The sequence below is a fragment of the Schistocerca cancellata genome, chromosome 8, assembly GCF_023864275.1.
Source record: "Schistocerca cancellata isolate TAMUIC-IGC-003103 chromosome 8, iqSchCanc2.1, whole genome shotgun sequence".
NCBI classification, from domain to species: Eukaryota; Metazoa; Arthropoda; class Insecta; order Orthoptera; family Acrididae; genus Schistocerca; species Schistocerca cancellata.
In genome coordinates this window covers 358,934,626-358,948,378 of record NC_064633.1, presented here as the reverse complement: position 1 = coordinate 358,948,378, position 13,753 = coordinate 358,934,626, and the positions used below count along the sequence as shown (strand labels likewise).

Below are 13,753 nucleotides of genomic sequence, written 5' to 3'. Positions count from 1 at the left end.
ACCGTCCTCCCAATTACGACGCGTTCACGATACAAAACATTTGTATATGCTATGACACATTACACAAACAACGAACCACCAGAACGGGTAGGGACAATTTAATTCCAAATCAGTTACTTGTTAGTATCTCCAACTACCAGGATCTTCTATAAGGAATGAAATTTATTTGATGGGATAGCTTTACACACTACAGTACAGCGTCAAAATACGAATATTACAAAATTCCCCCTATTTCGGCAAATGGAGCAAATCGGTTGGTTCTCTTTGCATTCGATGTGGTCTGCGATGGACCTGAGGAGACTTATGGAAGCACGATTCGTTCATGAGCGGTTCCTCTGAAAACCGCAAAAAAAGTTTTTTAACTGCACTTTCGCTGTCACCAAGGGACGAAAACCCAGCCGGGGATTCCAAGACGGCTATGGACAGCAAATGGCTGAAATTCGCAGGATATATCCCAAAGATCCCAATTTCTAATAACAGAAAATTTTCTTCATATATATATATACAGGGTGTTTCAAAAATGACCGGTATATTTGAAACGGCAATAAAAACTAAACGAGCAGCGATAGAAATACACCGTTTGTTGCAATATGCTTGGGACAACAGCACATTTTCAGGCAGACAAACTTTCGAAATTACAGTAGTTACAATTGTCAACAACAGATGGCGCTGCGGTCTGGGAAACTCTATAGTACGATATTTTCCACATATCCACCATGCGTAGCAATAATATGGCGTAGTCTCTGAATGAAATTACCCGAAACCTTTGACAACGTGTCTGGCGGAATGGCTTCACATGCAGATGAGATGTACTGCTTCAGCTGTTCAATTGTTTCTGGATTCTGGCGGTACACCTGGTCTTTCAAGTGTCCCCACAGAAATAAGTCACAGGGGTTCATGTCTGGCGAATAGGGAGGCCAATCCACGCCGCCTCCTGTATGTTTCGGATAGCCCAAAGCAATCACATGATCATCGAAATATTCATTCAGGAAATTAAAGACGTCGGCCGTGCGATGTGGCCGGGCACCATCTTGCATAAACCACGAGGTGTTCGCAGTGTCGTCTAAGGCAGTTTGTACCGCCACAAATTCACGAAGAATGTCCAGATAGCGTGATGCAGTAATCGTTTCGGATCTGAAAAATGGGCCAATGATTCCTTTGGAAGAAATGGCGGCCCAAACCAGTACTTTTTGAGGATGCAGGGACGATGGGACTGCAACATGGGGCTTTTCGGTTCCCCATATGCGCCAGTTCTGTTTATTGACGAAGCCGTCCAGGTAAAAATAAGCTTCGTCAGTAAACCAAATGCTGCCCACATGCATATCGCCGTCATCAATCCTGTGCACTATATCGTTAGCGAATGTCTCTCGTGCAGCAATGGTAGCGGCGCTGAGGGGTTGCCGCGTTTGAATTTTGTATGGATAGAGGTGTAAACTCTGGCGCATGAGACGATACGTGGACGTTGGCGTCATTTGGACCGCAGCTGCAACACGGCGAACGGAAACCCGAGGCCGCTGTTCGATCACCTGCTGCACTATCTGCGCGTTGCCCTCTGTGGTTGCCGTACGCGGTCGCCCTACCTTTCCAGCACGTTCATCCGTCACGTTCCCAGTCCGTTGAAATTTTTCAAACAGATCCTTTATTGTATCGCTTTTCGGTCCTTTGGTTACATTAAACCTCCGTTGAAAACTTCGTCGTGTTGAAACAACACTGTGTTCTAGGCGGTGGAATTCCAACACCAGAAAAATCCTCTGCTCTAAGGAATAAACCATGTTGTCCACAGCACACTTGCACGTTGTGAACAGCACACGCTTACAGCAGAAAGACGACGTACAGAATGGCGCACCCACAGACTGCGTTGTCTTCTATATCTTTCACATCACTTGCAGCGCCATCTGTTGTTGAAAATTGTAACTACTGTAATTTCGAAAGTTTGTCCGCCTGAAAATGTACTGTTGTCCCAAGCATATTGCAACAAACGGTGTATTTCTATCGCTGCTCGTTTAGTTTTTATTGCCGTTTCAAATATACCGGTCATTTTTGAAACACCCTGTATATATATATATATATCCGTTTCCATGACAGGGGTTCAAAGTTACCCTACATTTACGAGTAAAATACACACTTAAAATACAGTGTGAGACGAAAATGTAGTATATAAAGCGGCTTAGCACCGGGAAATATGCAGTAAAGTGCCTCCGTTATCATCGGGGAACCCCATGTTCTTCTACTGAAGCACGTGCAATTTTTTGTTTACATAAAATCCGGTCTGAAATGTAAAATTAGTTTTGCGTTACTTCAGTTTCTCATGCGTAAACTGTAAATTTTACTGATCAATACATTTATTTTCATATGAGTTACATGCCCAGCTGCAACAGGGAAAGGGAGAGAACCAACGGAAAAATCCTCTTATCAGAACACAAAATCTGCGAATATGTCCTGGTTTATTTAAAAGATTCTGATTGAAAAGTGGAATACCAGCTGCCTCATTCTTCCTTCCACAGCACCCTTAAAAATGGTCCCAAAAATTTTGGCATTTGAACATGCTCGCGCTTTTCTTAACATGCAGCTATCATCAAACTTCCACAAGTTCGTTAAGTGTAACTCCTTCACACCCTCTAGTTCATCGCTATAAGTCGCTCATACCCATCTACTACTTGTTGCCGTTTCGAACTCATTCATTAAGCTGAACTCACTGCTATTATATCTTATGTGTCACTCTTTCATTGTCTCCTGTGTCATAGCGACAATCCCCATCGTTCTGCCGTACCGTTACAGTCTCTTCTTAGTGTCACAGTCTCCCTCTTGCCCTCTGTTATTGCTAATATCTTATTTCTTCCTTCCTGCTGCTACTACCTCTTCTCACTGTCACTATATATCTCTTACTCGTTGTCATTGTCATACACTCTTTCTCTCTTTATCACTGGCCGTCACTCTCTCTTTCTCTTTATTTCTTTGCCCCCCACCCCGTGGCAGTGTCTGCTTCATTCTTTTCCTAGCACTGTTCTGTCACTGCCAACTATGTTCCCCTGTCACTGCGTCCCTCTCTTTCTCTCGCACTGTCATTGTCTCCTTCGCTCTTTCTATTACACAACCACTGTCTACTACCTTCCAATATATGTTACTTTTTCGTCTCTTTTCCACTGCAGCTGTCTTCATCTCTCTCAGCATGAAAATAAACAGGAACGTATTTGCATTTTTGTACTCCGAAAGGAGCGTTTCTCCGCTGGTGGTTACATGAATTATTTATTTTTTCTTGGTAAAAATGGTTCAAATGGCCCTGAGCACTATGGGACTTAACATCTGAGGTCATCAGTCCCCTAGAACTTAGAACTACTTAAACCTAACTAACTCAAGGACATCACACACATCCATGCCCGAATCAGGATTCTAACCTGCGACCGTAGAGGTCGCGCGGTTCCGGACTGAATCGCCTAGAACCGCTCGCTCACTCCGGCCGGCCTATTTCTCGGTAACTGGATTAGGAGTACCGTCCAAGTTCTCTCAGGTAGCATGGAGTATTTACACTTGTTAATGTGGTGAAATATTGACATCTTTAAGTCCAGGTTCTGTGAGAGCTGGATCCGAGCCGGCTTACCTTCGCGCTGCAAGAAGAAGACCCGGTAGGTGTTTCCGAGGAGCGGGAGAGCCATCTCTCCCGGCAGCTTGTCGATCTCCGTCCAGACGCGCCACATCCTGGAGATGAAGATGGCCGTCACAGCGACCACCAGGGCAGCCAGCAACAACGCCGACACTCCCAGCATCCTGCCAGCAGCTGTGGTAACACACTGTGTTGGCGGCTCTCTGGCCCGTGCTGAACTGGACGGACTACTGACGCCGCCTGTCCTTCCAAGGCAGCGATACGCAGGCGATAGACGCAGATTCGTGATTTAACTTCGCTGATAGGAGCACGTCTCTTTGAGCACAGCAGCGCTTAAACGGATTCTTATCTGGTTACGTAGGTATTTCCCTCTGGAGTGGTCCCAAGTGAATTCATTAACGCGTCTCGTGCACCAGCACTATTCACTTCTGACGAATTTTGCGGTCTGTTCGCGGTAATTCCATTTTCACGACTGAAAGCGTTGATTAGAACAAACTTCAGTGATCAGCAGTGAAGGACGTGAAATATATTAGCGTTGCGCTGTCAACTACGTATTTGATCGGTACTTAAACTCTGAGCAGCGCGTATGAACACAGTCCGTCATTATGGCATTCCATCACTTATCCCACACTTATCAGAAATTCACGTGAAATGGTTACTTACCAAAGTGTGATCAGCCCTGACGTCCTCCTCCTGCCTCCCCCCCTCTTACTCTCTCTCTCTCTCTCTCTCTCTCTCTCTCTCTCTCTCACTGTTTCCTGTACAACAACTTTTAACCCTTTTCTCTCTCTTGTAAAGTTTTTAATACGTTGCTACTCCTCACTACTTAAGCCGTCTTTTCACATAAAGTATCAGCTAACGTTAACGTGAACGCGGAAGAGACATCTGACCCCACTAGAGTCAGCGCCGTCGGCACACGAGACGAGCTCGTGAACGTGATTTGCGCTCTCAGCGCTCTCCAGCAGCCGTTGTCGGCGTTCTTTCGCTCGCAAGCCTCATAGTTTATTTATGAAAATGCACGCGCGTATAATAACGGCGTTAACTCTGTTAGCTATTGTCAAATGAAAGTGGAGAAAATTGCGAAGAAATTTCTGAACTCGTCGATGGGTTGGACAGCGAATTCCTGGTAAAAGGACACTACATAATACTGCACAACAATCTGAGTTACATGGTAGAAGTTAATCGTTAACTTAGTTGCATTTTCATCCCATTTTCTGTACTAAATTTAATATAGTTGAGGTATAGTTTCTAATATAGGTTTGCGCTGGCATAATATCCGTATTCTCGATGTTGCATTGACTACCACCACTCTGAAGTACCCTACTTCATCACATAGGCTTCAAGATCGAGATTAGTTTCGTAAGTTCATTCGGATGCAAGAAGAGATTTTTTCGAAGCTTCTCACCACCACTGAACAAGCCATTTAACTACAAGACACAAACATGATCCAGCGCATAACCCCAGATATATCTATACGCTGAAGCACCAAAGAAACGTACAGGCACGCGTATTAAAATATAAAGAAATGTGAACAGGCAGAATACTGCACTGCGTTCGGCAACGCCTATGTAAGACAACGAGTGTCTGGCGCAGTTGTTAGATCGGTACCTGCTGTTACGATGACAGGTTATCAAGATTTAAGTGAGTTTGAACGTGGTGTTGCAGTCGGCGCACGACCTATGGGACACAGCATCTCCGAGACAGCGATGAAGTGAGGACTTTCCCGTACGACCATTTCACGGGTATACCACGAATGTGAGGAATCTGGTAAAACATCAAATCTCCAACATCGCTACGGCAGGAAAAAGATCGTGCAAGAACGGAACCATCGATGTGGGCTTTCGGAGCTGAAAGCCAACTCGTGTAACCTTGACGACTACACGACACAAAGCTTTACACCTCGCCTGGGCCCGTCAACACCGACATTGGACTGTTGATCACTGGAAACATGTTGCCTGGTCGGACGAGTCTCGTTTCAAAGTATATCGAGCAAATGAACGTGTACGTGTACGGAGACAAACTCATGAATCAGTGGGCCCTGCATGTGAGCAGGGGACTGTTCAAGCTGGTAGAGGCCCTGTTATGGTGTGGGCTGTGTATCCCTGATACGTTTAGGTACGACTCTGACAGCTCACACGTATGTAAGCATCCTGTGTGATCACCTGCATCCAGTCACGTCCATTGTGCATTCTGACGGACTTGGGCAATACCAGCAGGAAAATGCGACACCCCACACGAATTGCTACAGAGTGGCTCCAAGAACACTTTTCTGATTTTAAACACTTCCGCTGGCCACCAAACTCCCCAAACATGAGCATTATTGAGCATATCTGGGATGCCTTGCAATGTGCTGTTCAAAAGAGATCTCCACCCCTTCGTACTCTTACGGATTCATGGTGTCACTTCCCTCCAGCACTACTTCAGACGTTAGTTGTGTCCATGCCACGACGTGTTCCGGCACTTCTGCGTGCTCGCGGGGACCCTAAACGATTTTATACAGGTGTACCAGTTACGTTGGGTCTTCAGTATATGTATTTTACAGAAAACTTCCAGTGTGTAGCTTGTGTTTATCTTCTGTCATAGACCCACAGTCACGTTAAGCTTTTTGGCCAATTCATAAACATTCGTTGACGTTTGCAACAAAAATTGCAGCACACACATAACATAGACTTTGAGATAATACTTGCATTGAATGAATAAGAAAGATCCAGAATCTTTTAGGAAACAAAAAATGGGAAATTTTTTTCTGGAGGTAGACAGACACAAACCTGCTATCTTCGTTTTCAGAATTCACAGCTCACTAAGCACTCATCTGCACTACAGTTTAAACACTACTGCCATGATTCTGTGTATCACATTCACTGTCTAAGGGCTGTATATACCCATATCATTATTTGATATTAAAAATGCAAATAGCACCAAAAAGATGCGCTTTTGGTTCTCATCGTGTGCAGTAGCATTGAAACAATATACGATAGTAGCACACAATTAATAACACCAGCAAAATCAACTAAAAGAAGCCGTCAGCTACTGATATATAGTGTCCTGTCATTTTATTATAACAAGTCATAGCTAAAACGAAGCTTTCTCAAGATATCCTCAATTTTCTGATTCTATGAAACCGATTATATCCATACCATGTACTCTATGAGAAAGGAAACCACCAGATACAATGTTTAACGCCATGCGGTGAGGCTACTCCTGTTTTCTGCTTGTGACGTAAAACGATGTCGCACCTCTATGGACACGTTCCTCTCCACGGGGCAAAAATCTAACATGCCAGATTCTTTATTTGACGCTCCGCGGCATAATGTAACGTGTAATTCGACGCTGTAACTTCACCAGCTCCTCGTCTGTGTGTGTTTTCACGTCCCGTAAGAAGCTGGCCTAACGCTCCTGTTCATTTTAACGCGTCGACTGTTGTAAGGACTTTTTCGTTTCTACATTTAAAAGTAGTTTTCTTCTAAGATGTGTTCAGGTTGTAACTACTGCGTTGTTAACAACTTTTCCTCGGTATTCGAAGAACAGTTAATTATTCAACCGCTATCCATTCTTTGCAAGTGCTCTACTGACCATTAAAACTGCAACACCATGAAAATGGTTTTTGACAAAAGTCAAGTCAGCATTAGGAGGATACACAAATGATTAACATTTCATTGCAACCTCAAGACTCAGTTATGAGTGACGCCATATACAGGTTAAGGAAACATTACATGGCTATCAGAAATTATGTAAATTGAAGGTGGAGGGGGAGGAGAGAAGGGAAAACAAAGGAACTCTTGATGTCATGCGTATTGGGGCTCAATGCGGAAATTAACGGTTGCTGATCTTGTTCCTTCCACTCCCGAAGTCGGACCTTCTTCTGCGTCGGGTCATAACGAACGAAAAGACAGTTTTGATGATCGTTTACATGAATTTCCGCATTTACATTCGCAACAGGATTAGAATGCTATTGCCCCCATGATAGAACCTGCAACAGTGATAAACAACCGTCGTCGCACTCATGATGGTGAGTGTAAGGATATGGCTGTTCCTTCTTCTGACTCAACTTCGTCCACATCGATTTTGTCCACTGCTCCTCTCGAAGATACGGTATCACTCGTCCGTGGTACGGTGAGTGGCCAATAACTCATCTGCAGCATCCCTCCTGCTCCCAAAGTAGCTCCTACTGAGCTGCCTGTGTGTGGAGAGGGAGCGGTATCACCCCCCTTCCCTTCGTCTTCGTGTACCCCGCTACAGTCTGAGACGTGGCAATGTCCACTAGCTCCTTCGTCTTCAGCCTCCGACGGTTTCCTGAATTTTCCGCCTACAGCAACCCTAGAGGAGAACAAAATTAGCGGCAAAGTATCATGTGTTGCATTTGTAGTTCCATAAAATCCTTCCGCTTTAGTGACTTGACCTGCATTACATGTCCTTTGTTCTGAGAGGCAGGAACCTGTGCCTATGACCCCTCCACCCTCCGTCTGAAGAGGCCTCCGTGCCTCGCAGCCGACAGAAACAGCGTTTACAACCTGACCATGCAGTGGCAGGTAAGCAATTTAAGAAAAAAGGTTCTGGTGACAGGGATTCTGGTCCCCAGATGTCTGATTCATTTGTGGACACCGCAATGGACTTCGACGCTCAGCTTCGACGTTCCGTACATCCCTGAATAGCTGTAGTCAATGACCCAAGCCTACACCTTCCTTTCCACAAATGTTAATCGTGTGGAGTCAGAATCCCGATTGGCTTCGCTGCTTCAGTTCATCTACGATTCATGGACGGACATAGTGTTCTTACACGAGGTGTTATTTAAGCATTTATAGTTACGTGGTTTTCGTATGATCTTTAACATAGCACCATAATATTCTGCGGGGACCCCCTTATTCTTTCGCGAAGGCATTCCTATTGCTGAGGTGGAAATGTTGGATTCTCGCAGGGGCATATGTTTTCAACTTTTTAATCTTACCTTGATTTTTTTATGCCTCGTCTGACGCTGGTCGCACAGTGGATCGTTCGCGTTTTCGTAAAGAGTAAATTGTTTGTCTGTTGCGTAAGAGTTCTCCGGGATTTCTGCTGGATGGTGATTTTAACTGTGTGTTGCGTCCGGCAGATCGATCTCCAAATGTTAATTTCTCTCGTGAATTACAAGAATTGGTCAGCTCCTAACGACTGAAAGACGTATGGCTATATAAATACCCGATGTTAATAAAATTTACCCACTTTACTGCGACTTCTACTAGCAGATTAGATAGGTTTTACTTATCAGACTGCCAGCGCGATAGTATTGTTAATGCTGAAAATATCCCAGCTTCCTTTACGGAGCACTGCGCTGTGACTACAATTCTCAATCTTGGATGGCAACGTCAAACTGTTTCGCACTCTGTGGGTGTTAAACGTCGCTCACCTACCTGACCCCTCTCTCGATGACATGATGCGAGCCGAGTGGGAGCGTAATCTACGGCCCACTGGGAAGTACTCTTCCGTCCTCGATTGGTGGACACAACTGGCAAAACCGAGGCTCAGGCAAGCTTTGATACTTTTTTGTGCTGACAGTGCGAGACTTTCTGAGAATTTACGAATATTACTATTTCATCGTGCGTGAACTTTATGAGCTGTGGATCATGCCCCTCTGTGAACTGCGCATGTTAGGCGTGTAAAGGCAAAATTGTTGGCCTTGAAGAGGATACAAACGGAAGGTCTGAAAATGCGATCCAAGCAACGTTCATTGGTGACGGAAGAACTGACTTCCTTGTATCATTTGCTTCGGCATCAGACACGTCGCCGGCCCATTTATATTGATTCTCTCACGACAAATGATGGAAATTACATGGCGCATTTGATACAGTGCTTGTCTCACACTAATACTATGTAGACATCTACGACATCGATGAGTCCGGTGATACGTTGTACGACCTACTAGTCAGCACCTTGGATACGACAATTACACCTGAACATAATGAAACGCTTTTAGCTGCTTTGCAGTCTAAGGAAGTTTACAAACTTATTGTGCGATCGCCTTCTCAAAAGTCCCCTGGTCTGGATGCTACCCTTACGTCCCTTTTGAATGAAGGGGTACAGGGGAAAGTAGTGTCGATCTCGTTCCAAGTGCGAAAAATTGCTTTAATCCCGAAACTCTGTGGACCCGCTGCCCCTGACAGCTTTAGCACACTTACTTTGTTAATCTTTGATTATAAGACTGTGGCGAGGGCAGTTAATAGTAGGACGTCGGCTCTGATGGAGACGATTGTTGCAAAACATCAAAGCTGCGTACGTCGTCGTACCGTTCTTACCCATATAGTCGAGTGACGTGACGTGGTTTCGGTCGCTGCTGTAACGTCTCCCTCGTGCCCTTGCTTTTCTACACTTTGATAAGGCATTTGACCATGTTAATTGTGATATTTTGCTTCGGTTTCAGGAGACAGTTGGTTTTACAGTTGACACACAGCGAGTGCTCTCAAATCTGTTTACCGGTATTTCAGCTTCGGTGGTTGTTAATGGCCAACTGATGCCCCCCCCCCCCCCCTCCTCGCCGCAATAAATATCCGTCAGAGTGTGCCTCAAGGAATCCCGCTGTCAGCAATAACTTCCTTTGTGTTGTCTCTCGAGCCCCTACTTCGGATGATGGAATCACAGTTGGAAGGTTGGACGATTTCCGGAGAGACTATAACTGTTCGCGCATACGCGGATGATATGATGGTTCTTCCCTACAATCCTGCGAAGATAATTCGACTGAGGGCTGTAATCGATAATTATTGTCAGAGTTCAGGTGCACTAATTATAAATGCAGACTTCTTACTTTGCAAGGTTTCGATGACGCGGTTGTTGTATGAGCTACTGCAGTGGACCGGCATAATTCTCCCAGCATCGTCATTGATCGTTGGCTACTGAAAATGGCGACTCTCAACTGGAAGTCTGTTATGGACAAAATTCAGGGAGCGATGCTATAAAATGGTTCAAATGGCTCTGAGCACTATGGGACTTAATATCTATGGTCATCAGTCCCCTAGAACTTATAACTACCTAAACCTAAGTAACCTAAGGACATCACACAACACCCAGTCATCACGAGGCAGAGAAAATCCCTGACCCCGCCGGGAATCGAACCCGGGAACCCGGGCGTCGGAAGAGCGATGCTAGAACAAGAAAGGCGTTTTCTTACTCTGCTCCAGAAAGTCCGAAAAAAAAATGGTTCAAATGGCTCTGAGCACTATGGGACTCAACTTCTGAGGTCATTAGTCCCCTAGAACTTAGAACTAGTTAAACCTAACTAACCTAAGGACATCACAAACATCCATGCCCGAGGCAGGATTCGAACCTGCGACCGTAGCGGTCTTGCGGTTCCAGACTGCAGCGCCTTTAACCGCACGGCCACTTCGGCCGGCAAAGTCCGAAAACTAGATGCATACATCTTATGCAAAATTTATTACGTGGCCCAAATTAATGTTCGAGTCTCGGTTCGGCACACAGTTTTAATATGCCAGGAAGTTTCATATCAGCGCACACTCCACTGCAGAGTGAAAATCTCATTCTGGAAACATCCCTGAGGCTGTGGCTAAGCCATGTCTCCCCAATATCCTTTCTTTCAGGAATGCTAGCTCTGCAAGTTTCGCTGGAGAGCTTCTGTAAAGTTTGGAAGGTAGGAGACGAGGTACTGGCAGAAGTAAAGCTGTGAGGACGGGGCGTGAGTCGTGCCTGGGTAGCTCAAATGGCAAAGTCTGCTTTCGACGGGCGAACCGTGCGGACGCGCTGTGTTTACGTCCTCGCCGCTGCTGGCCGGTTATGTTGTGGTGAGTGCTACGCCGCTGAGGGTACTTGTTTCCTGGTAACAACGATTCATGGTTAGAAATTTGTAATGGCACAACCACCACGAAGAGACACATTGAAGTTGATGCTTGACCAGTCCTTTGTACGACCGACATCACTTGAAGTAGAGAACTTTGTAGAGGAATCTTTGACATTGAATATGGACGATCTTATTGGAATTCACTTGTCGATCTGTGGTAGTACAATTTACCTTAAGCTGCAAAATGCTGTCAAATGTGATAAAATTGTTGAGTCATGTGGAGGGGCCCTGAAATTTAAGCATTCGGATGGTACTCTCGGAGAGGTACAAGTTACTCAAGCTGGTTTAGGTCTTCGCACCGTTCGAATTTTCGAACTGCCATTCGAAATTACAGCCGAGCAAATTAACTCTGTGCTAAAACCTTACGGTACAGTTACCACTAATGTCGCAGAAAAATGGTTCACTATGCATAAATTTTCGGTGTTGAATGGTATTCGCCAAGTCAAAATTTATTTACAAAAGCATATACCATCGTATATCGATGTCTGCGGGTACAGAGCAATAGTTACGTAAGACGGGCAACTGAGGACGTGCGCAGCATGTGGTTCTCCCCCGGACATGTCCGCTCTGACTGTCCCCAACGACGCCTGACGCAAATACCAGTAGGTGAGGTAGAAATGCAATCCAATATGTCGAATCTGCCGGTGAGGTATGCAGCGGTACTCCTTAAACCCCCGACCACCACATCCACTGCCGGCCTAAGTGGCCGTGCGGTTCTAGGCGCTGCAGTCTGGAACCGCGAGACCGCTACGGTCGCAGGTTCGAATCCTGCCTCGGGCATGGATGTGTGTGATGTCCTTAGGTTAGTTAGGTTTAACTAGTTCTAAGTTCTAGGGGACTAATGACCTGAGAAGTTGAGTCCCATAGTGCTCAGAGCCATTTGAACCATTTGAACCACATCCACTAAAGAGGACAACAGTACTGCCACTGGGGCTCTATTACAGCATGAAGTACTGGTGGATACCCCCCATATAGCAGTACCCGCAACTAAGATATCGGAAGTCGGAAGCACCGAGGTGTCAAAGGTGGATGGCGACTTACAACGAAATAATGTGATCTGCATACACGACGAGGAGAAGGCGGACTTACCGGATACTGAAATGATAGAGACAAATGGGAATGCCTCATAGATACTGTCCCAGGACACCAAGAAGCGCAAAATTGCTCATGCAGGGGCGGAAACATGTGTACCGCCGTTGAGAGAAAAGACGACGCAGGTTCATCATAAAATGCACGAAACGTCATCGGAAAAACGCCAACAGAGCCAGAAGACGCTCAAGAAATCACGGAAAGAAGACGTGCCTGACCGTGCACCGGACACTCTGGAAGCATGTCGCTCTACAGGTACGGGAACGCGCCCTCCAAAGAAGAAGGATAAACAATCAGTGGACACGGTCGAGGAGTAGAAACGCACACGCACAGACCATTCCTTGATTCCTTGCAGGACTGTGCCCAGGAGATGGAGGACGATGTTGGGGACCGAGGACATGCACCCGCAGCTACTAAGATAGAGGGAAGAACCGATGGCAAGGTAAACCGAGGCGATCGCTTCACGCGGGAAAAGGATGATGACGACTCGGAGTTTTACTAAATCGTGCACTGCAGATAACGGATGGGCGTACAACATACTGGATTCTGACACCCCAACATGAGAACTTCCGGACGTCAGGGAGTGGTGGTCCACCAACATGCTGGCCAACTGGTGCTGCTTGATAATGATACTATTTGCAGTAAGCGTTGACAACAGGACAGGATAAATACTTAAAACAATAAACCTATTAGACACAAAGAAACAAACACACCAAAGGGTCGTTTTCCCTTAAATGTCACATCTGAAAACTTATAAAATAGCCACATTGAACATAAATAAATTAAATCACGTCGATACAGAAGGTCGATAGTCTTAGGGATTACCTATATAGTGATGACGTTGACACTGCTATGTTACAAGGGGTTGACAGTGGGTTCCGGATCAATATTGCAGGTTATGAAGTATTCTTAAACACAACGTTACGTGGCCCATCTGGCACCGAAATCTTATTAAAGGATGGAATAGTAGCATCTGACGTTGAACGACTGGAAAACGGCCGAGGAATATCTTGTTCAATAAATGGGATTCGATTTGTAAATATCTGTGCCCCCTCCGGACATCAAAATCGAGAGGAACGGTCTCGTTTTTACGCCGAAGACTTATTGTATTTGATCAGAGGAGTAAGAGAGGGAACGGTTTTAGCCGGTGACCTTAATTGCGTGCTTAAGCCGAAAGATCAGCATCCGAATTTTAATAAAAGTGTGGAGTTGGACCGCCTAGTGCGAGCGTTGCGATTGAC

The 13,753-nt window shown here is 45.5% G+C and overlaps 1 protein-coding gene across 1 annotated transcript in view; it reads right to left on the bottom strand.

Moving 5' to 3' along the window:
* LOC126094653 (cytochrome P450 4C1-like) overlaps window positions 1–3,849 on the bottom strand; it is a 128,365-nt gene extending 124,516 nt beyond the window's left edge. The window contains exon 1 of the mRNA XM_049909151.1: window positions 3,599–3,849. Coding sequence (XP_049765108.1) covers window positions 3,599–3,764 — 166 coding nt within the window. The 5' untranslated portion in view covers window positions 3,765–3,849. The remainder of the gene's footprint in view (window positions 1–3,598) is intronic.
* Window positions 3,850–13,753: the final 9,904 nt, after the last annotated feature.